Source organism: Falco punctatus, assembly GCF_963210335.1.
Source record: "Falco punctatus genome assembly, chromosome: 11".
Classification (NCBI taxonomy): Eukaryota; Metazoa; Chordata; class Aves; order Falconiformes; family Falconidae; genus Falco; species Falco punctatus.
Genome location: NC_137591.1, coordinates 12,476,022 through 12,497,346, shown reverse-complemented (window position 1 = coordinate 12,497,346; position 21,325 = coordinate 12,476,022). Strand labels below are relative to the sequence as shown.

Here is a 21,325-nt window from a genome sequence, read left to right as displayed (position 1 = left end):
GAAGGCAGAGTGTGTAGCTTCATATATTCCCTGTTTCTTAGGCTTTTTACTGAAATATTGGGCAATGGATACAAACATCAAGTATTGGGCAAAATGGATGTTTGGTCTCATCCATTGTGTCCATGCCTGTGTTTTTGTTTTGTTCAGTTCTGGGTTTTGCAATTATTATGCCTTGGAGACTGGCATAGCTTCAGAAAAACATGCTGTAATCTGAATCGTGACAGTGGCTCCCCACCAAGAGAAATGGATGCATGATCTCAGACCTGCATCTCAGTGTAGGAGCTGGCTAGCTGGGCTGCATCTGCTGCTCACTGTAAATGAAGGAGTTACCTGATTCTTCACTTTCTAGGACAATATGATTCTGCCTCTTGCAAATCTCCCAACAGCAGATAATGACTCAAAGTGCCTGAAGTAAGGTTACTGGTTTTGGAATGGCACAAAGAAAATGACAAGTGGCTTTCGTAAAATGGTCCGTGAATTAGACTACTATGTTCAGTGAATTAGGCTATTTTTAGTAGGTCTGAGGTCACCTACAAGTCTGGAGCTAATGCTTTGACCTTTTTGTAGAAGGCACTAACTTGTGTTTGCAGTGGTAACACTGCAGTCTCCTGCGTGTCTGGCCTTACTGTGGAAACGATGCTGCCTGTGTACAGTTCTTTCTGTGCCCTATTCTTTATCAAATGAGAAAGGGGACCTCTGCCCACAGTTTGTGGCTGACATGCCAGCCCGGGACAGTTCAGCTACTGACAATTTTCCAACCACAAGCTCTTGTAAGTTGGCAGCTAATACCAGAAATTAGAGGAGGTGGTAAATAGAGCAGCAATGTCTGCAGCCTGCAGACTTGCGAATCTGTCTGGTAGGAGAACATGGGAATGAAGGGAAAGGGGAAATTCAATATGCAACAGATCTGTAGGTGTTGTGATCTCAATGGTGAATTTTACATTTATGATTAAGATACATAAGACTATTTTTAGCACCAAGGGTATGATCATAACCATCTCTTTCTAGTCAATGGGTACTAAGAAATATTCTTATATGAATCATAAGTTTCTTTAAATCAGTTCAGAAACAAAATTAGTTTGTTTTTTTTATTATCTGGTGCAAACTTTCTATTGATGAGCAATTGGTGTTTTCTTGCAGTTGGTGTTTTCTTTACTTTTTTTTTTTTCTCTGTGTGTGTGTGCTTATTTTTCAATACTGCAGCATGTTCCTCCGCTCAGGAAAAACAGCTTTCCTGTAAACTCTTCTGGGTTTATATTTTCATGCTGAATTGTGTCTTTGTACATAAAGTTCAAAAATTTTTAAGCTTTCATATCAGCAGAGAATGCATGACATGGATTTATGCAAGCCATAGAGATTTCAGTGGCTTTCTCTCAAGTCATTCTTCTGTCTCCCCCCTCCCCCCCATGTTTAGTTCCCCTTTGATATTGTAGGTCATAGGCTCCTGTGCATTTCTTTGCTTCCACAGGCCAGTGGTGTGTAGCTGGGACAGCTCTGGAATGCCTGTCTCTGGAGGGTGCAGGGTAGACCCCTGTCTCCTTGATACCAGAGCTTGGCAAAAATTCCTTTGCCATGGCTGTCTTGCAGGTATGGTTTATGCAGCTTTTATACTTCAGAAAAAAACCTGTTGCATACATTCTTACATGCAAATGGGGGACAGGCTTCAGATGGAACCGGAGCTTTAGCAAGGGGTTTAGCAGGGGTCAGGATAATTTAAAAATGTGGTCCCCTCATCCCCAATATTTCCCTATTAGTTTCCATGTGCCCTTCCAGGAAGCTGTGCCTCTTATAATAAGCACTCAAGAGCATCTTTCCATTCCATGCTTTTTTGTTGCTTAGCTATTCAGAAAAAAATATTTTTAAAAAGAGAATTTTTAATCCTCTGCTTAAAACTGACTTTATTTACATTTGGCTGTCTCTGTGCCTCATGAATTCCTGCCGTACCCAGCATGGGCTTGTACTGAAGTGACAGGGAGGGCATGAGCTCAGTGCATAGAGACTGTCAGTGCAGGTGGCTGCTTCCTTTGTGATTAACTATTTAAGGAGAGCAGAGGAAGCCAAAGGATGGCAGCTTCACGCGGTTTGTGAGAGCTCACTGAAGAAATAGGCTGGATAATTAGTTTGCCACTGAGGATTGCTATGGGAATTCAAAACTATTCCCTGACTGTAACATGATCCATCTGCTGCATATTTTGTGGTCTCTTCAGGTACAGTGGGTAGTATCTTAATTTTTTAAGATATATAAAATTGTATATATACCCTGAATTAGTTATAATAGGGGTTTTTTTGGTCTTCTAAATATATGTATAATGTACATCTCACTTTGAAATACACTGAAGTGGCTCATTTTGTTAATTTGAACTGTGAAAACAGTTTGTGTTCAATGAAAGAGTGGACACTTCTCGAGGCTCCCACTGAAGTCAGGGTCCCTGTGTCCCAGACACTGCTGTGAGAAAGGCTTTCTGCTTTCCTTCAGAACAAGATCACTGCTGTTGTAGGAATGGGGAGTACTATTCTGTTTTCCAGAATAATACAGTTATTTCTAAGTTATGAACTTCAACAACAACAAAAAAGGACAGCTTTGCAAATGTACAAATAAATAACCATATTTGTATGAGCATGTATGATTGTAATGGAAACAATAAACTTAATCCATGCCACCAAATAAGCATATTTTATTGTGCATGTGTGTTTGGGCTGTTGCTGTGGCCCATCTGCTCTTAAAATTATACCAATAAGAATGTTTAACTTTCAGGAAAAATCTTGCAGCAAAGATTGCTTGAGTATCTAAATGCATTTGAGTGAATGAAAATATCGGTGAGCCTGAAATGAAACGAATGAAAAATATCAGTGAGCTTGAAAGTTCCACTGTGTATGTAATATCACTGTGGTTTTGATACACGTCTTACCTTCTTTTCTTTTCCTTGCATTCCCCAAAGAAAGTGGTTTTGGGTATCTCTCTTTTCATTAAAACTCTCACTTCGACTCTCTGAAGGTTCATCTTTATTGGTGCAGCCCATCATCAGCCCAGAGCCCGAAGAAGTTCCCTGGTATCTCTGAGGCTGTGTATGTCACTGGTGATTTCCACTTGCCGTAGAGAAGAGTGCAGCTTCCCTCAAGAGTTTTGTAAATTGGGTTCAAGAGTGGATAATTGCTCTTTCTGAAGTCCCTACTGGTGTTTTTCATCAAGATTCCTATCTTGGGGTAGATTTCAAGTCAATCTGTTTTCCTCTTCTACCTTTGCTGCCTCCTTTCTTACTGTCACACTGTTCTATGATTGAAAAATTTCAAGAGTGTCAGTGCATGCAAATGCTGGCACCGAGCAAATGTACGTTAGCTAAGAATATGGATGAAAAGCAAGTCTGATAATTTATGCAAGATTATTAGACCAAATTAGAAACAGTCTGGGGAACCCTCCAACTCTACATTAGGCAAATGAAGGTAAAAACAGGAAAGATTGAAAATTCTCTTTGTAGCAATGTGAGAAGTCACTTGAGAATGTTGTTCAGATAATACTGTAGAAGCTCTGAGTCCAGTGCAGTGTGAGCAGCCGAAGCTCCTTTGGCAGTTAATTTCTTGGTACCTTTTACTATAATTCTGAGCTAACTATCCAGCAAAATAAAATCCTTAAATTAATTGCTAAATACTGTGGAAGAAATGTTGTAGCTGTTTTGATAGTGTCAGGGATGAAAGGAGCTTGGTGAAGTTCCTGGAATTTCCCAAGGACACTTGTTCACTGGTTCAGCCCAACCCAAATCACGTGAAATGCTGGAAACCAAGGTAAGAGCATTACCACGTACTGCAGTGAAGCTGACTGTGGGGGGATGGCATACTTCACTCATATTACTCACCTTGGTTTTTTAATTCTGCTTCTATTTTGCAAAATTCGGAAGATTTACACATTCAGAAAAAAGTTGCTTCCTTTTTGTGTCATCTGCCGCACCTTTAAGAACAATCACGTCTTTTTCTCTCCTGAAGCACTTTTGAGTCATTGATTTACTTGCACAGGAACTTTTCTGTGTGCAAGTCAGTGTTTACTGCTTTACAGGTTACTCCACTGTCCAGCTTACAAACCAGAAAAACTGTGTCTGGGTCTCATAAGTGTTTTGTTGTGATTTTCCTGAAAATCATGGCATCTGCCATGATAATTTGTTTTTCTTCCAAGCTTAAACAACTGATGTAAGCTTCAGAATTGTGTACAGTTCAAGTAACATCTATTGTACTGTTCTTGGAAAAAAGAAGGGGAAAAAAGATTTAGAGATTTATGTGGTTTCCCCTTTCTAAATTGATACTTGTTTCACACCAATTTTAGCATGTTTCTAATCTGTTTACCAGCAGGTTCATGTTTATACCAGGGCATACCTAGGAGCAGATACAGAATCGCAATGCTGAAAGTGATGCCAGTGTGATAAAGAGATTCCTGAGAAACGAACTGATTTATCTGGGAATGAAACAGATTATCTGTAACCTTCCGTGGGGTCACAAAGAACCTGAATCCAGAAGAATATATAAATAAACCAGTGCACAATCCCATAATGCTTTACTTATCGCCCTCCTAAATGAAAAGGTGTGTGTATCTGCTTTTACTTAGGGGCTGATGCTTTTAGGGAACCTCTGCTGTCTTTAATGGAAAGTGATGCTGTTTTAGCCACCAGAAGTGTTTATTTCTGGCCTTGGGTCTTTTTTTTATTACAGAAGGTTTACACTGAGAGTGAAAACTGGCCCATGGATGAGCTGTTCCAAATATAAACAGTTCCCACCGATGCTTCAGGAAAGGTGAAATAGTGTTAACTCACCTAACAATGACAAGCAAGGGAAAGCTGTTTGGGACATGATGGCTTTGCCTGTCCCTGCAGCCATCACTGGGGTCCGTGATGTGCTGTCCTGGGTTGGCCGGGCATGGCTGGCCCTGAACCCGCAGCATGAGCAAGGCCACAGCACAGCAGCTGTTGCGGTGGGAGAGTCTCCAGCTCCATTATGGAGAGAAAACGCCAACTCTGGAACGGTCCCAGGGATATTCAGAGCTATACCAGATGCTTCACCAGGCGGTGAATTAGGGATAAGTAGCACAGCCTATATCTGTTCTGCAGGTTTTGTTTATATTTTAAGAATTTGTTTGTAAACGTGTAACCTGATAGATGGGTAGGTATTTAAAGCTACAGCAGTCTTAACGTAACCTGTGGCAAAACAGGCGACTCCTTAGAGCCAGTGGGGCCAGCATTTTTTTGCTTTCGCTTTGTTTCTTAATCAGTGTCTGTGGAGTTCAGGCATCTGCAGAGGAAGATGCCGATCCCAAGGCTCTGATTAAACAGGCCAATGTGTAGTCTGTCGTCACTGGACTTGTTCCTGCTGCTCTTGGAACAGTTGAGAAAGGATGTCCAGAATTTGAAGGAGGCAAAGCATGCTTACGGGTCCTGGTTTAAGCAAAGAAAACTAAAATAAGAAAACCACAAACTTTCTCTGGTTTTTTCCCTTGTTGGGGATTTTAGTCAGCATATGTACCAAGCGTTTCTTTTCCTTTGGACAAATCTGATCTCCTGGGTAATAATAACTATTTCTGGAACAACAGGATACTGAACAGTTTATAAACACTAGGCTTGTTTACTTCTGCTCTGTGACTGCTCATTTCACATAGGGGTTTCCTCATCTGTCAAGGGTAAAGAAACTTGGCTGAGTAGACATATCTGTAAAGAAGTAGTTGCCCTTGCCACTGCCATGGTGTCCTGGCAGATCATCTGTCGCACTCAGCCAGCAAAATGTTGCACCTGTGCTCAGTAAGGAAAGTATTTTAGCAGGAAAGTAGTCATCTCCTATTTTCTAGGAGGAAAGGAGGAACCGTTCTGCTTCGCTTCTCCCAGGTCTGGCACCTGCTGCTCATGCTGGGTGTGGGTTTGGAGGGCTGATCTCTGTCTCCTGAGAAGCAGGTTCTTCATTCTTCAGTATTGCACTATTAGGGTTTGCTATAGCTGGGGGACTCTTAAACCATATCCAGACAGGAAATAGGGCTAATAGGGTGGTTTTTTTCTCTTCATATTAATAGGACTTGATTTCCAGTGTTTTGCCATCTCATGTGGGTTGTTGGACAGACACCACAGAGGGGAAGCAGCAGTTCATTCTGTGTAATTAGATGCCAGACATTGCACCCTCTGAGGAGGAGGGAACAGTGATGGTTTCAGGCTGTCCAGGAGGAAGAGGAGAGAAATGCTGTGAAACAAGCCATGTCTGGAGTGCTCTGAGATACAAAATAATTCACTTAGAAGTTGAGAGCTGTGTGAGATTTGCAGTGCTGGCTGTTGCACATTCAGACTCTATCTGAGCGGTGGCTGTGTGATGATGAACTGCTGAGATGTTTTGACAGATGCCAGTTAGAAGGATGTTTTTGACAGATTTTTGGTAATGATTAATGTCACTCTAAGCAGTTGTTTGTGTTTCTGCATGTTTGTTTTCATTCATCTCCTATTTGTTTCCCTTTCACAGCAGTGCCCAGTTTACCATAATGAGATTGAGGAAGCTGAAATCAGTCGCAATTAGTGAGACTACTGTAAATATTTTCACTGACAGAACTGTCTTTATTCAATTAAGATCTCAAAGTATTTGAATGTTGTTATATGATAAAGTTAGAAGATCCAGTAATTCAAATAAAGTGATACTAGGAGGGCAGTTTATTCTGAGATAATCCTGTCTTTAGTTTACCTAAAGAAATTGTGCAAGATGCAAGAACCCCAGTAAAAGGCAGAGGAGGTGAGAAGTGTGAGAGGAACTGGAAGAGGCAAAAGTTCCTGCAGACAAATTATTACTTTTTTTAACAAAGTTGTCTGGCCTGTCTGGAAGTGCACAAGGCATTGTTGCCTGCAGTTGATAAACTGAGTAATGATCTGAGTTGCCAGTGTCTGGAGAGTGTGAAGCAGCCATCACTGACAAGCCCCTCTGCCCTGGTAGAGGAGAGGACCCATAAGTATCCAAGACATCTGGCCTAGGAAGAGCCTTCAACAGCTTGTTTGCAGTGACCGCTCTGCAGCTGTTAAGGAGTAAAAAAAATAAGTGGAAAAAACAGTGTTAAGTATTGGGGCAGTTAAGGTTTTCCTAGAGTTGTGGGAATCTCTCACTTCTGAAAGTTATGTTTTTAGCATGGCTCTGGCTTTCAGCTGCTGCTGAGTTTTCTTCCTAATACCAAAGACCCGGCATGTCAACCTGCCTGAAGAGTTAGACATGCAAGAGCAGAGGTTTCCAAACTTGTCCCAGTTTGCTGGTGTTGAGAGGGTTTGTCTGCTACATTTCTATTCCTGTTTTGGGGTTTTTTGTAGATTACAATGCACCTTCTGCTTGTCAGGCCACTAAACAAAATTAAAAATAAAAAAAAACCAGACAAACCAAAAAACAACCTGATTTCTCTAGGAAAATTCTTGATTAGTAGCTTGGCAATAGCTACAAACCAAAAGCATAAAATTAACCAGATGCAAACTTCTGAATATACCTGGCATTGATGTCTCCATTTCATCAGCTGCTAGAAGATTTTGGAGGCTTGTCTTGACTGTGGAAGCCAAGTGTCAACTCTACAGTACCCTGACTCCGTAATGCTGCTTTTCACAGCTGTCCTAGGGAGGAAGGTGCTTGCTCCGTGTCTCCACCTTCCAGGGTTTGCTCCATGCCACTGCCTTGGGCTGGTTTCTGTCCCATGCAAGATACTTGCTTCCCTCCCTCTCCCCTTGAGTTTGTCCTCAGACCACTCCTCTTGGCTCCTTCTGCCTTTTCAGGTGGATGGAGCACACAGATTGCGTGGGACGTGGCCCTCCTTTACCCCTCTTGGGCTACATTTCTGTTTACTTTTTTAACAAATAAAATAGTAACCTTTGTTGCTCACAGCACTTTTAAGTCTTCTACAACACGTCATAAATCCTGTATCAGGAAGCATTTATGGTATGTGTATGTTCTAGTCGTAGTGCTTCCTAGCTGAGCTTAGCTGCCTGTAGGCTCCCCAAAGCACAGTGGTGGTACAGATGGGAACCTGAGGCAGGTCTGTCTTCTCAACTTTTGGGGGGAGTTTTGGATCTCCAGCTATCCCATTTTGAAACGGCTGGTTCTAGATGGCACGTGCCTACTCAAACCTTAAGCTGAAAACAAGGTAAGAGGGCCTAAAAAAGTAGAAAGTCACTTCCAGTCTTGAACTCACTAGAACTTGAAGATAGCAGGACTAAGTGTATTAGAAGGTGGTGTAACCAAATTGTGGGTATGTGGCTTTCATGTTTAAATGTGAGTACAGCCATTTCGGAGGAGAGTGGTGGTGAAAAGAGCCGGGAGGGGATTAAGTTGTGAGATGCAGAGTTATGTTTTGTGTTTGTTCATTGTGTGCGTTCTGTATTTCTACCTTTGTATCTAAAACCCTGACTTTATGTGAGGTTTGATAGATTTTTCACTTTACAAATTCTCTAGTTTTAGGAAGCAAGGAGGAATGGGATGGGAAGGCAGACTGGGAGGCACTAGATAAGACTGAGAGAGCATGTGCTGGTGGACCAGAGGGTTCTGGCTTTCTGGGGTGTTTTAAGGGAGCACGAGGGCTAGTGGGGGAGTACTTCGGTGATTTGTAGCCAGCCAGTGCAAAGCTTTGCATCCCAGGCCCCGAACTCTCTCAGTTCCCTCTGACAGGTACAAACTGGTGGGCTTCCAGTAAGGATCGCTCAGGAAAAGACCCCACAGTTCACATCACCCCTGGAGCATGGCAGCCACCTTTACTCTGCTGAAATGAATGAGCTAATCTGTTTTCCAGCAGACTAATTGCTCGTGGTTTATTATAGAGGCTATTTGGTACCCTGTTCTGAAGACTGTTTGTTCCGGACAGCATGTTTTAGAATATGTTTGTATGTGCTGGCAAATTTTTCAGGGTTTTTTTTTTTTTTTTTTTTTGGGTTTTTTTTTTTAAAGGTCACCTTGGGTTTAGGAAAGTTTAAAGAGCTGCAACAGCTAAATAGATACAAGAAATTCAAACAAATCCTGAAGGTGGTTAGACTGTGGAATTCTTTTCAGCTTTTCAATCTGAACTTCCTTAAATTTGCCAGATTACTGAACTGACTCATTTACATCTGTATTCCAAGGCCTTCCTGTCTTTATTGCCTCTAGCTGCCTTAGAACTTCCCAGGTTTTCTTAATTTACAGTATTTCATTAAAATTATCCTTGTAGTATTGCCTTGGTTTCTTCGTACTATTTGACCTAAACCTGTTTCTCAAATTCTGGAGCTAAAATAACTACCGCTGTTGTGTAGTTCCCTCTGCTTGTGAGATTTGTGTTGCCTTTCCCTTATCTGCCTAAATGCATGACAGATATTTTTGCAAGGGCTGGTCAGTGGTTTTATGCTGCATAGCACAATAGGACCTCAGCTTTTGGTCCTCAGGCTCCGCCGTGATTAACTAATGTTGTGAGTAACGTTCTTGGAGGCCACTGGATTATTCTGCTGGCAAAAGATGATTCTGCCTTTTCTGTGCTGAGTCTTTCTGCCTGTTCTGCAGTTCTGCACACTCTCCTCCCTGGGTAGCCGGGGGGTCATGGGCCACTGCCTTATCTATCCTGTTCCTTCCATGGTAAAATCCTCTATTTGTCCTGTAGACCACCATGTCTCCCACTAAGCTGTGATAAGATAGTGTGATACTACAAGTGTGAAAACACATGTCAGCTCATTCTGGTGAACCACTGTTCGTGATTTCTATTACTCCCTGCCTCTGAACCTGTAGGAACTGTTTGGCAGCTGGATGATAACGATCTTACTTTAACATTTGATGTGGTGCCATGTTTTTTGTGTTTGGAATGTACATTGGAAACAGCAGAAATGAGTTTTGGCTGGAACTTCAGTGCAATCTTGCAGGCAGTAAATAACAAAGACTTTAACAGGAAAAGAGAACCCAAACACTTCGTGTTCTGGGTTGGCTTGTGTGAATCAGCAAGCCCTGCATGTGTTGCTAAATAACAAGACCCAACTGCTAAATGTAACCCAAATAGTATACCCATGTAGAGGCATAACCCATGGGATTCTGCTCCAAAACTGATCTACAAAAAACATCAAACTGCCTCCTCTTCCCATAGCTGAGCCCTGAGCTGGGGCTTTCTCTTTTTAGTAGTATTACAGTAATGTGCTACTTTCTCCTCTTGTTTATGCTTGTATTGCTTCTTTTAGTCTGTTGTAAAACTGCTGCTAACTTCATCCTCCTCATTTGTCATACTTTCAGTGACAAGTTCTGCCTCCTTTTGCTAACTCCCTCTTTCCCACTCTATTAAATTCAGGCTTACTGGCCTCTGCAGGACTCTGTGGACAGTTACTGCCAGCCACTTAACTGTGGGCTGATTTAAACATAAAATCTTTTTATCTTTCCAAGCAAATCTGGGAACACTGACAGCTCATACAAGCTATTTGCAAGTCTATAGTGGATTTAATTGCAAAAATAAATTATTAAATGATACTTTCCTGTAAGATACTTAGAATTATTTAGACTTTGGATCTGGTACCTGAGCCTAGGGAGAAAACCAAGATGAAGCAGAAAAGAGCTCATATGTCTGGCAGAAGGAAAGGAAACTATTTGAATTGCTTACTCCTTGTCCGCCAGATGTTGCCACAAACTACTCGGCGAGTGTCAATGTGGTAAGTCTGAGTGGCATGTTATGTAGTGCATACACTAGGTGTAAAATGGTGTAGATGAACCTGTCTTTGGAAGGAGGAGCTTACCTGTGGCTCTTGAGCCAGAGCCTATGGGTCTCGTGGGTAGCTTTATTCTCTCTGAGATGGCCCTACTGCTTTTGGGACCACGCTCTTACCTGAGCGTCGTGTGCTGCTGTGCATGCATGGCAGGTTGGCTCAGCAGTAGCTTGAGGTCATGGCACAATGTTGTGTTATGCAGTGTGGATGTGCTGTAAGGTCTCTGACTGCAAGGGTGGGTTACAGCATCCATCGTTTTATTAATTGGAGGAAGGTGGAGTCAATCTAATGCATTGTGACTATCGTGAAGGACAACTCTATGCATTGCAGAAGAGTAAAACCACATTTTATTAATAAATGACAGAAATGCACGATGATGGAAATCACTGTAAAGTGACTGTATTACTAACGTAATGGAGGCTATGAACGTTAAAGATCAGTCTCGTGGGAGATTTCTGAATGTCAAATCCTTTTGCTGCCTTTGCTGTTTCTTCTTAGAATTTTCATTTACAGATGCTCTGAATTATGTTGATGAGGAGGGAAGAGAGGGTCTGTCTTTGTTGTTGTTCAGTGTGCAGACAACTGGCAAAGCATTTTGGCCACAGGGATAACGAAGAGACTTTCTTCTCGCCTGTGTTGGTTAACCATAGTGTTTTAGTCCTCTAGTTTGGAACTGGGTGGGAAATTAAAAGTAATAATGGGAATTCTTATAAGGTGCTAATTTAGTGTGGTTTGTCAGTGTTCTCTGCAGCGCTTGTTTGTAGCATCTGAGCTTAGTTGATGCAACTCTGAATTTACTGTCTTTGTTTGCCTACAGTTGAGAGTGTATAAAAAAAAAAGAAAAACAAGCAAAAAAAAAAAGCCCAGTAGTTATGCCTGTAGCTTGGTATCTGGAAGACTGAAGGAGAAGCTAGAATAATCCAATTACAAGCATAAGAGCTCTGCCTGCTGGGACCCATGCCACAGAAAAGTATAGATTTCTTTCTAAAGAAGCACATCTTCTGCAAGTGCTGTAAAAAGTAGTTACAGATGGAAGGAAACCAGTGGAGGAACCAGAGCAATATTCAAAGTGCGTGTGTCATGTTCTTGCAAGCACTAGGAATTATGTATGTAAATAAGCATTAGCACAGCTATGTGGAAGCAGTCCGTATATTTCATGGCAGACATTTAATAGTCCATTAGTACTTCTGGTGACATTTCCACAATGCCTCAGGTGCTTGTTAAAAGCTCATCCATTATGGATTATGCTTCATAAGGGGGGCGTTTGTGGGCATGGATCCCCCACTGCAATGTAATATTAATATTAGTTTTTAAAATTTATTTTAAAAGAGAGAGAAGAATGGGCCAAATGAAGCCTTATAGCAATAATTCTTTGCTCTGTGTGTGATGCTTTATATTGCAGTGGCATAAATGTGCTAAGAAAAAATGCGTAGAAAGTATTTTCACGAGCTGGCTCTGGTTTCTCTTGTGATCAGTTTCAAATCTTTGACTTTAAACCAACATTTCTGAAGTTTAGTCTATATCCATGATTTATGTACCTTAAAGTCTGATTTTTTTTTAGCTATATGAGCTACAGAGCTGTGAGAGCTCGAATGCATTCAATACCTCTGAAATTTGGCCGAAGCTTTTTAGACTTACTTTACTTAAATTGATGTAGAAAACTGAACTCTGGGTGTCTTACCTTGAAAGTGTTGACCTCAATCACTGAAAGTTACTAAAGCACAAAATTTCACACAGAGGTGGAAAGGCATCCTTCATGCGGCCCATCCCTTCAAATGATGTAATGGGGTAATGGTTGAACTGTTCGGATAAAACTCATCAAAATAACTTCTGAGTCAGTCTTGTCGTAGGACTATTCAAGAGAAAATAGATGGCTTAGGAATTAATTGTAACAGGCTTGGTGCCTACTTCACAAGCAGGCAGAGGATTAACTTCGGCTTTTCTTTCTCTTTCATTTGGATAAGAAAGGTAATGAAGTAAGGGCTAAGCAGACTCAGGTGCTTCCAGACGAAGCTCTAGGATGGCTGCTGGTCAGGGATGAATCTCCAGATGAAGGGTAGTTCCGTGCCCTGCGAATTATAGAAGCAGCAGCGGTTTGTGGGTTTGACAGCCTTTGCTAAATCACTGAAATGTGTTTGTGTAGTCGGGAAACTTAGCTTCATCAGAAGGATTCTGCCTGGGATTGTTACAGTCCTAAGTGAGCTACACACTTTTTGGATGTCCGCAGGCTCTTTCATGCCTGGGAGGCTCTGACCTCCAAGACCTTTTTGGACTCAGGTTTTGATAGTACTTCTGGAGAACAAAACCTGCCATCTAGCTGCCAGTGTAACCCAAGTGCTGACTGCTATTTCTTTTTTTCCAGTCTCTTGCTTAATACCTTTGTGAGATCATGTGGCTTGATGCTGAAATGATGTAGAAATGAAACCTCAGATCAAATAAACTGAAGTCCTGACTGCTCCCATGGTGTGTTTGGATTCAGGAAATGTCCTGCTTTGTGCTGGCTGAGATGGTTCTTGGGTACAAATTATGAAATGAGATCACGTGTCTGAGCTGCATCATTTACAAATTTCTGACCTCTCTGCTAATCGCTCCATGTTTCAGAAGGTTATTGGGAGCTATGACTGATAGAGAAATCGACAGATTGTTGCATTATTAATTTGACTTGAGGACAAAAGTGAAGCAGCTTCCCTATTTACACTTAGTTGTGTAAGTTTCTGGTTATATTAGTTTATAAGTTGCACAGTTTCTGTAGTTTGTCAGAGGACTATGCTGAAAAGTAGCTTAAAAAATCATCAAAACGTCAGAGAGGAGTAGTTGTCACTTTTACTATCCATTTCCTTTACAATACAACTTAACATTTTGCAGTAATCCATAATGTGCACACTTGCCGGACGTGCTGGGCTTTCTTGTTCTTTTAATCTCTGCTCTGTCACTGTCCTTTCGTCCTTGCCTGCAGCAGCACTGCTGGCTGTATGATAGTCCTGAGTCTCCCGACACAGTTCCCCACTGTGTCACAGAGCTCTGATGTTAACTTATTAATCAGTCCTACTGCTTCACTTAAACTGCAGAGGTGTTAAATGGTGTGGATAGACACTGGGCATTCAGGAGACTTTTGACTAAACTGTAAATATTGAGACTCACACTTCCCCATTTTGGTTAATTAATTTCTCTTCTTCAGCATCAACTGAAAGGAGTAGTTCATTGCTTTCTTTATATCTGTTCTGCAGGGGTCATCAGATTTGCATGGGCACTCTCAGTTTGGAGTAGGAGTCTAGGGATTTACACTTGAACATGTTCCTCGATTGGTCAAATTTTCCTTGTGTATTTTATGCCAGGTAAATGTACCCATTTGCACGGGATGACATTAAAGCTACAGATTTCCAGGTTTGTTGAATGGCAAATTTAAGCTGTGATTTCCAGAGGATGAGATCCTGCAGTCATGCATTAATCCAGTTTTCACAAGCTCTCTCTGACTAAGCATTGGATCAGCAGAATGGCTACTGGTATTGAGCAAATTAAATGCCCTTTTTTCCATTTTGTAATCTTAGCACTTGATTAGGCTGATTGAGATCAGCAAGAGTTACATCATTTGTATAAAATGGAGTTTTAGCAGACCCTTGTTTCTGAGATTTGACCTGCATAGGAATTGAGCTTACGCAACTTCAGTGTTCCTTGCTTCGTGGTGAGAAGGGTCATGGAATCACGAACCAGGTGGGGTGGGCAGGGACCTCCGGAGCTGGTCTAGTCCAACCCCCCTGCTCAAAGCAGGGTCACCTTGGGGACTCTGCAACCTGTTCCCATGCTTGACCACCTTTGCAATAAAAGTTGTTTTTATTTTGAATGGAATTTTTTGTGTTTCAGTTTTTCCTCTTGCCTGGTACTTTGGGCACCACTGAAAAGAAGTCTTTCTGCCCAGACTGCCCCCATCAGGTATTTTTGCACACTGGTAGGAGCCGCCTGAGTCTTCTCTGCTCAAGGCTAAACAATCCCAGCAATCAGTTTCCCCTCATATGGCAGATGTTCCAGTCCCTTAACCTTCTTGGCTCATTGGACTTACTCCAACATGTCCATCTCTCTCTTGCGGTGGGGAGCCCAGGATGGGACCCAGCCCTCCAGCAGCGCCTCCCCAGTGCTGAGCATCGGTGCAGGCTCCCCTCCCTCGCCGTGCTGGCAGCCCTCTGCCCAGTGCAGCCCGGGATGCTGTTGGCCACCTTTGCTGCGAGGGAGCAATGATGGCTCGTGTTGAACTTGTCCACCAGGACCCTCATCTTTGCTTGTCTTAGTCTCTGCTCCTTCTCAGAGATACCTTGAATAAAGGTCTCATTCATCCTTGGGTTATCTTTCTTCCTTTGGTTACATCCTTGCTAATAAGGATTAAAAAAATCCCCACTGATCAAGAGTTAGAGTACCATGGGAGCTATCAGTAAAACTAGTTGGAGGGCTTATTCTTCTTCATGCTCCTGCCTATAGTAGCAGCAAGTATTTTTTGAAAGTTAAATAGAGACATCTTGTACAGACAGGAAGGAGGCGGAGGGTAGACTGTAACTGATTCAAGCCTTAGCTCTCCTCAGTGGTGTGAGTTTGTAAATCTGCCCTCCTACCTTTTTGCTTTCCAGCCCCATATGCTTGGGAACCAGCTTCAGAACAGTAAAATCTCTCTGAAGCAGTGTCTCCGGTCCCTCTCGCAGCTAAACTAATGAGTGCTAAATCACCTGTGCTGGACTCTGTACATCTAGGAATTTTGAAGAGGCTTAAGAATGTAATGACTGAGCTGCTAACCAAAATGTGGAATCTCTCATTAAAATCAGACTTTCGGCTGTAGGAACGGAAGGAGCAAATGTATTACCTAAACTTGTAAAGGGACTTGAGAAACCACAACATAATAAACTTGCTTACCAGGAAAACTCTTTAAAAGGAATGTTAAAAATAGACTTGTAAACGTTTAGATGACCATGGTGTGACACAGACCAGCACAACTCCTATAACTGAAAATCATGCAATGTGAACGTATTTGAAGTTTTACTGCATACATAGTGGCACAAATCTCACAATTCATTGCCCATTTTCTCATTTTTTTTCTGTGACCCATTGCATGACTTATGACAACTCATTTGCTTTCCTTATATTACCTTATATCAGTTTCTTTTCCTCCACTGACAAGTGTTTTGTTCTCCTTGTCCTCTTTTTACTGGCTGCTTACTTGTTTGCCTCTCTTGTCTTCCAGCTGACTCAACCCACAGTGTACTCCTGTTCTTACCCTGCCAGAAATCTGGGACCAGTCTGACCTCTCCTGTGTTAAAAATGGATTCTGCCTTCCTTTGGTTTTGTACTCCTTATGGTGAAATGGTTCTGACTACCTGCTGTGGCCACAGAGATAAATGCCTTGTTGTTTGTGACCTGCCCTTGAGTCCTTTTCAGTTATTTGTTGCCCATAGTCTCACTGCTCCCCATTCCAAATGAGAGAGAATGGCGATACTCAGCACAACATTTTTGCCTTCTCGTTCCCCAACTTGCTTTCTTTTCCTTTTCCTCAATTTTTTTCTCATTCCTTGACAGGTCTTTTCCAGAAATTTCTGCTCTTCTGCTTGCTTGCCTCTTCCCTTACAATACTTCAGGATCTGAAGTTTACCTCTCCACCTCAGAGAATACTTGTCTGTTATCCTATTGCCCTGGTGGTTGCCCTCCTCTCTTCATCTCTGTGCTCAGGGATAATACTTCATTCATGTCCTCAAGCTCCTCTTCTCCAGTTCCATCCTAGGGTGCTTCCAGTACTGCTTACACCTTTCGAAGGCCCCTGGAAACTTCTAGACAGAGGTTCTGGTGGCTTCTTTGTAGGCAGAGTCTTTGACTTCTTCGCTGCTAAGCTGCAAAGACTGATCTCAGATGGGTTCCAAGCTGAATTTAGAGGTGCAACTCCGAAATATGGTTTTAAAAAGAGAATTCTGTAGTCCTAGTCACCAGATATCCTGTCCCGTGGTCCGTATAATACTGCATTTACCATTTCCTTGTTGCGTCTTCTTAGTTCTTCAGATCACAAACCAGTGTCCAGCCTCACTTGTCACTGTACCATACTCTGGCAGCTCTGTCTTCTGCCCTGTTGTATACCATGACCTGCACAGACCAGCATCCTTATCCCATACCTCTAAACACCATAAGCATGTTTTCCCCACTGCCCTTTTCCAGTACCTTCCACTTTTCCCAGCTGTGGCGCTCATTCCCTGTGTCCTAAGCTTCTCTTGCCTTTTCCATACCTGGAAGAGCAAATTCTGGCACGACATTCAGTGCCACTCGGGTGCGGTACAGCAGGAGCTGCCTTGATGCAGTAGTGGTTTGGTGAATATCAGCAGATCCCCAGGAATTGTGGTGTGTAGGCAGTGTTTCAGGCAGCTGCTGGAGATGAGCTGATGTGATGTGACTTTACAGGAGGGGGTGGAAGAAGCAGCGTGACAAGTGATTGCTTAAAACTGGTTGCCTTTTAGGTTGTTCCAGCCAACAGCCTTTACCACAGTCAAGCTGGTTCTTCTCAAAATGTTGTTTTTCCCTTACTTATTTGTCCCCTCTCGTTCCCTCGCTGGAGCACTCCTCCACAGGTCCTTCAGAAACTCTCTCACACCCAGCTCTACCAAGCGTCCTCTAGAAGGAGGCCCATGGAGCTCAGACCTTGGTCCTCTGCTCTTCCGCTTTAACTCCTTGCTAAGAAGAGGCAGTGGTAGAGAAGACCTGCATGTCTGCACACCTCCTTCAGACCTGCTTTCCAATCTAGTCCAAAATAAACTCGTAGCCTGTCTCTCTAGGAAAGATGCGTTCTGTATCAGTGAAAATGTGATATGTTTATTTGCAGAGAGAATGCCATAGGTGTGGGCAATTTAGTGAATGGCAGAAAAGTAGTAAATTGCATTAATATTAACCCTTCTTGGCTCTCAATTAAATGGAGACAGACCATGTTTCAAACTGGTTTAAGCTTGTAGACTTTACGGAGACAGGATCTGAATAAGAGATGCGTCATCATGTACTAATACAAGTAATAAAACAGCTACAGTAACAGTAGATTTTTTTAAAAAAGTAAGAATACGAATTCTTGCTCTGTAAGGCATTGATTCTGAAGCTGATCAGAGGTGGGTAGAAACTGTATTTCTGGTCAGTTTATTCCACTGGCTGAGTACAAAGTTATTTTTCTTTTGTGGGAATATGTGGCGGCTGTTTGTTTTAGGTGGGATTGCTTATCTGATTCAGTGTAGCCTTGATGCTTGAAGTAATACATGTCCTACTGTCATGTGATTGAGTAAAAACATGTGCAGCTGCACGCACCTTATTCATAGTATTTTTCCAAACGCACTAGCTAATCTAATCTTGCTTAATTGGTTGAGTGATTTCAGTGTCTACCAGAGGTAATTCGTCAACGCTTCCCACACAAGACTGGATCTTAAGTCACTATTGCTGGATGCAAGCGTACATACTGCTGTGCTTCCTGCAGGTTAGTAGAGGTGACGTGTGAACGTCCAAGGCAAAGGTGTAGGGAAGGTGGCATGGGAGAGTGTCTCTGTGGTCACCTACTTTCGTGCTGTCATGTCGAGACTCTGAAATTGCGCAGTTGGCCAGGGTTGCAGTAGCACTTCTCTTCTTCCTGTGCCTGACTTGTTCGCATGCCAACTCTTTGACAGCTGCAGGACATTACTACAGAGGCAGTTATCCTGTGTCTGAGCTTTATTCCCACGCTAGCTAGTGGGTAAAGAGGAGTAATGTGGCTGTTTGTCATTTATGTCTGGACAGACCTCATCTCCTTATGAAATACATCTTTTTGAAAGCTAGTGTTTGACTCCTTGTGCGCAGCTGCTGGAGAACATTGGCCGGCTCAAAAGAGCAGGAGAATAATCTCCTTGAAGCGGTTGATAGCTGCCATAATTACTGCTTCTTGTGCAGTGCAGTCTGTGGAAGTAGTGCCTTCATGTTCCTCACCAGCTGGAAGCCCAGACCACTTCCCGAGCGTGCCATGGTTTCTGTGCACTGTTTCCCAGAAGGCAGATGGGTCTTGTACGTGTATGGCTTTTGAGTCCTTTACAGATACTTCCATTTCTGGTGTTCCCGAACTACGTTGTGCAGAGAGAGATTTTCAGTTGTATGCAACAAATCTGAAACTTCCCAGCCATCTACAACTACCAGACATCTCTGGGAAAGCTGTCCTGTGTGAACACAGGAGGAGGCTGGGCTCCCTGTGCGGTGGGAGAGGGACTACTGCCTGCAGTACTCCCTGATCTTAAAAGTTACAAAGTGGTCTGCCAGGCCAAAAAGGGGTAGTTACTCATCCAGTAGGTGAGAGCAAGTGGCTTGAGGTAGGCACCAGGAAACCCAGTGGAGAGCTTTGGGAGATACAGTCTGAGCAACACAAGAAATGGATTTAAAGTCTTCTACTGCACAGAGGTAGCGTGCTTCCCAGATGAGAGCTGTATGAGACGAAACTTCAAGCTTGGTAGCATCAAATCCCAAAAGCAGAAGGAGACCTTGAGGGCAAAGGGCAATTGAGAAGTAGGAGGCAATGTGATTGCTGAGGCTGGACGTGTAACAAACAGGATAAAAACATATGTCCCTGTTAACGTCTGAGGGGAAGGAAGCAAGAGAGCAGAGGGAGATCTGATCTTCTGTGGTGGGTCTTCTGGCTGAGCTGCGCTGAACTCTCCCTTGGCTTTTACTACAGGGAAGAAAGGTAGAAAAAACACTGATACAGTCTTTCTGCATAATGTGTTTCTACTTCCAGGTATCAGAACAAAAAAGATTCAGTTCTTTGTGCATCAGGTCCTATATACCTGGGTAGCTCCTTGCCAAAGCGTGTGACGGCTGCAAAATATCTGTACAAATTCCAGGGGAGTCTGGACAAACATTTGGAGGCGAGATCCATTGCTGGGAGGGAAAGGGGGGTTTCTGATTAGACAAACCACATCAAGCTCAGGAAATCCACAGCTGAGAATGTTTGAAAGCTGTGTGAATGTTAGGGAGGAAATATTTTATCTCTTTGCCCTGTTCTTGCTTCACCTTAGACATCCATTTATTGCCATTTTTGGAAAAGAGATTTTGAACTCTGATCTGACCCAGCACAGTCTCACTCGCATCCTTAGGTAGGATTTTCCTTACTGCTGGGCAGGCAAGGTGATGAACTCTTAAAAAAATAATCCCAAGCTAAAAATCAAGCAACACTTCTCTCCCTGCCCCCCTGCTTCAGAAACAACCGGTTCTGATGCAGTAACTGTATTTACCAAGATAGAGCGCATCTCTAATCCCCATACCTCTGTTCTGGGGTCAGCGTTGGTGGTTAGCGCTTGCCCAGCTCCGTGCCTCAGGATCACTGCCCTCAGAGCCCAGGCTGTTCACGTGTGTTTCAAGAAATGCCCCTGATAGCTTTCCGTGGGTGATAACAGTAAGCAAAGGAGGCAAAGTTTGTTCAGATTTGTGCTTTGCAACCTTATGCACACTCTCGGTATGAAAAGAAGTAAGAAGCCACGGAACAAAAGCTCACACTGTTACAGATTCTCCAAAGCTGTGCTGGCTACAGGCAGGTTTAGAAGCAATTTGTTGATACTGCTGCATGTCAGCCAGTTCTTACTTCTACTAGAGCTGCCCTTGTGTTTTAACTCCTAATTCCTATTCTGGTTGTAGGAGATACTAATCCCTATAACTAGGCATGCCATTTTTCAAAGGTTAGCTGATAAAACTTGACAGGAGGGGAGGGGACCTGTTTGGTTGCCTCTAAAGCTTGGTATCACCAGAGGGGCTGTCGATTTGATTCATTTCATGATTGGCCAGGATACTAAAATGGAAACCATTGCCGCAGGGCATGTATCAGGCTGTTATGGTGGAAAAATGTGTACTGGGGAATATTCAGAAGTAATTACTGGAAGATAAGTATGGTTACATGGGTGACCTGATTTTTTCAGAAGACGGGTTACTATGCAGTTTCTGTTAAATTCAACAAAGTGCCGATTGTCTCTGAAAACCTTTTCTTCAGTCATTTGTAGGTTGAACTTTAGATGGTGATGTTTATACAGCATTGACATGAGAATCTGCAGGTTTTATAATTGTGTTGCTTGTGAACTTCACTGCCAAGTACACTTAGTCTGCAGCTCAGGAAAAGCAAAGTGTCCAACAGAACGGTACGGTTCAGGAGGGCTGAGCAGGAGCATTACAGAGGCAGAGAGAGTAATGTGGGATGATATTGTACTGTTTCCTCGCTCCGTGGTTGTCTGTTTGGGGTCTGTTTGAACACTTGTCCAAAGAGCACCCATAAATACATGTGGGAAGTTCGCCTTTCGGCCAACAGCATTGCTCTTTGCTGGTTAATGAAAATCTGCTGCTTCTCTGTCATTGAGATCAAGGGATACTTAGCTAAAGTAGTTCTTCAACTTTTCTCTTTAGACAGGGAAATGTAAGAGTATCCTGAATTAGATGGGGTTGTGGGCTTTAACTTTTTAAACTGCTCTAAGGTGATACGTGGAAATTGTTTTTAGAAAAAATAACTACTTGGGAAAAATTTGGAAGCGCAGTCAATGTTTTCTGGGCTCTTTTTTTTTTTTTTTTTTTTTTACAGCTTTGAATAATAATTTTTTTTAAGGAACATTATTTGGTAGCTTGAACCATAACTTTCTTGTTTTTTCTTG

The 21,325-nt window shown here is 42.6% G+C and overlaps 1 protein-coding gene across 9 annotated transcripts in view; it reads left to right on the top strand.

Annotated features, from left to right (window-relative positions):
* ST3GAL3 (ST3 beta-galactoside alpha-2,3-sialyltransferase 3) overlaps positions 1-21,325 on the top strand; it is a 184,595-nt gene that overhangs the window by 73,800 nt on the left and 89,470 nt on the right. The window contains exon 1 of one of the 9 annotated variants that reach the window (XM_080406927.1): positions 4,592-10,625. The exons of the other annotated variants lie outside the window; for them this stretch is intronic. Coding sequence (XP_080263053.1) covers positions 10,516-10,625 — 110 coding nt within the window. The 5' untranslated portion in view covers positions 4,592-10,515. Of the gene's footprint in view, positions 1-4,591; positions 10,626-21,325 lie in introns of those variants that run through there. 9 annotated transcript variants of the gene reach the window in all.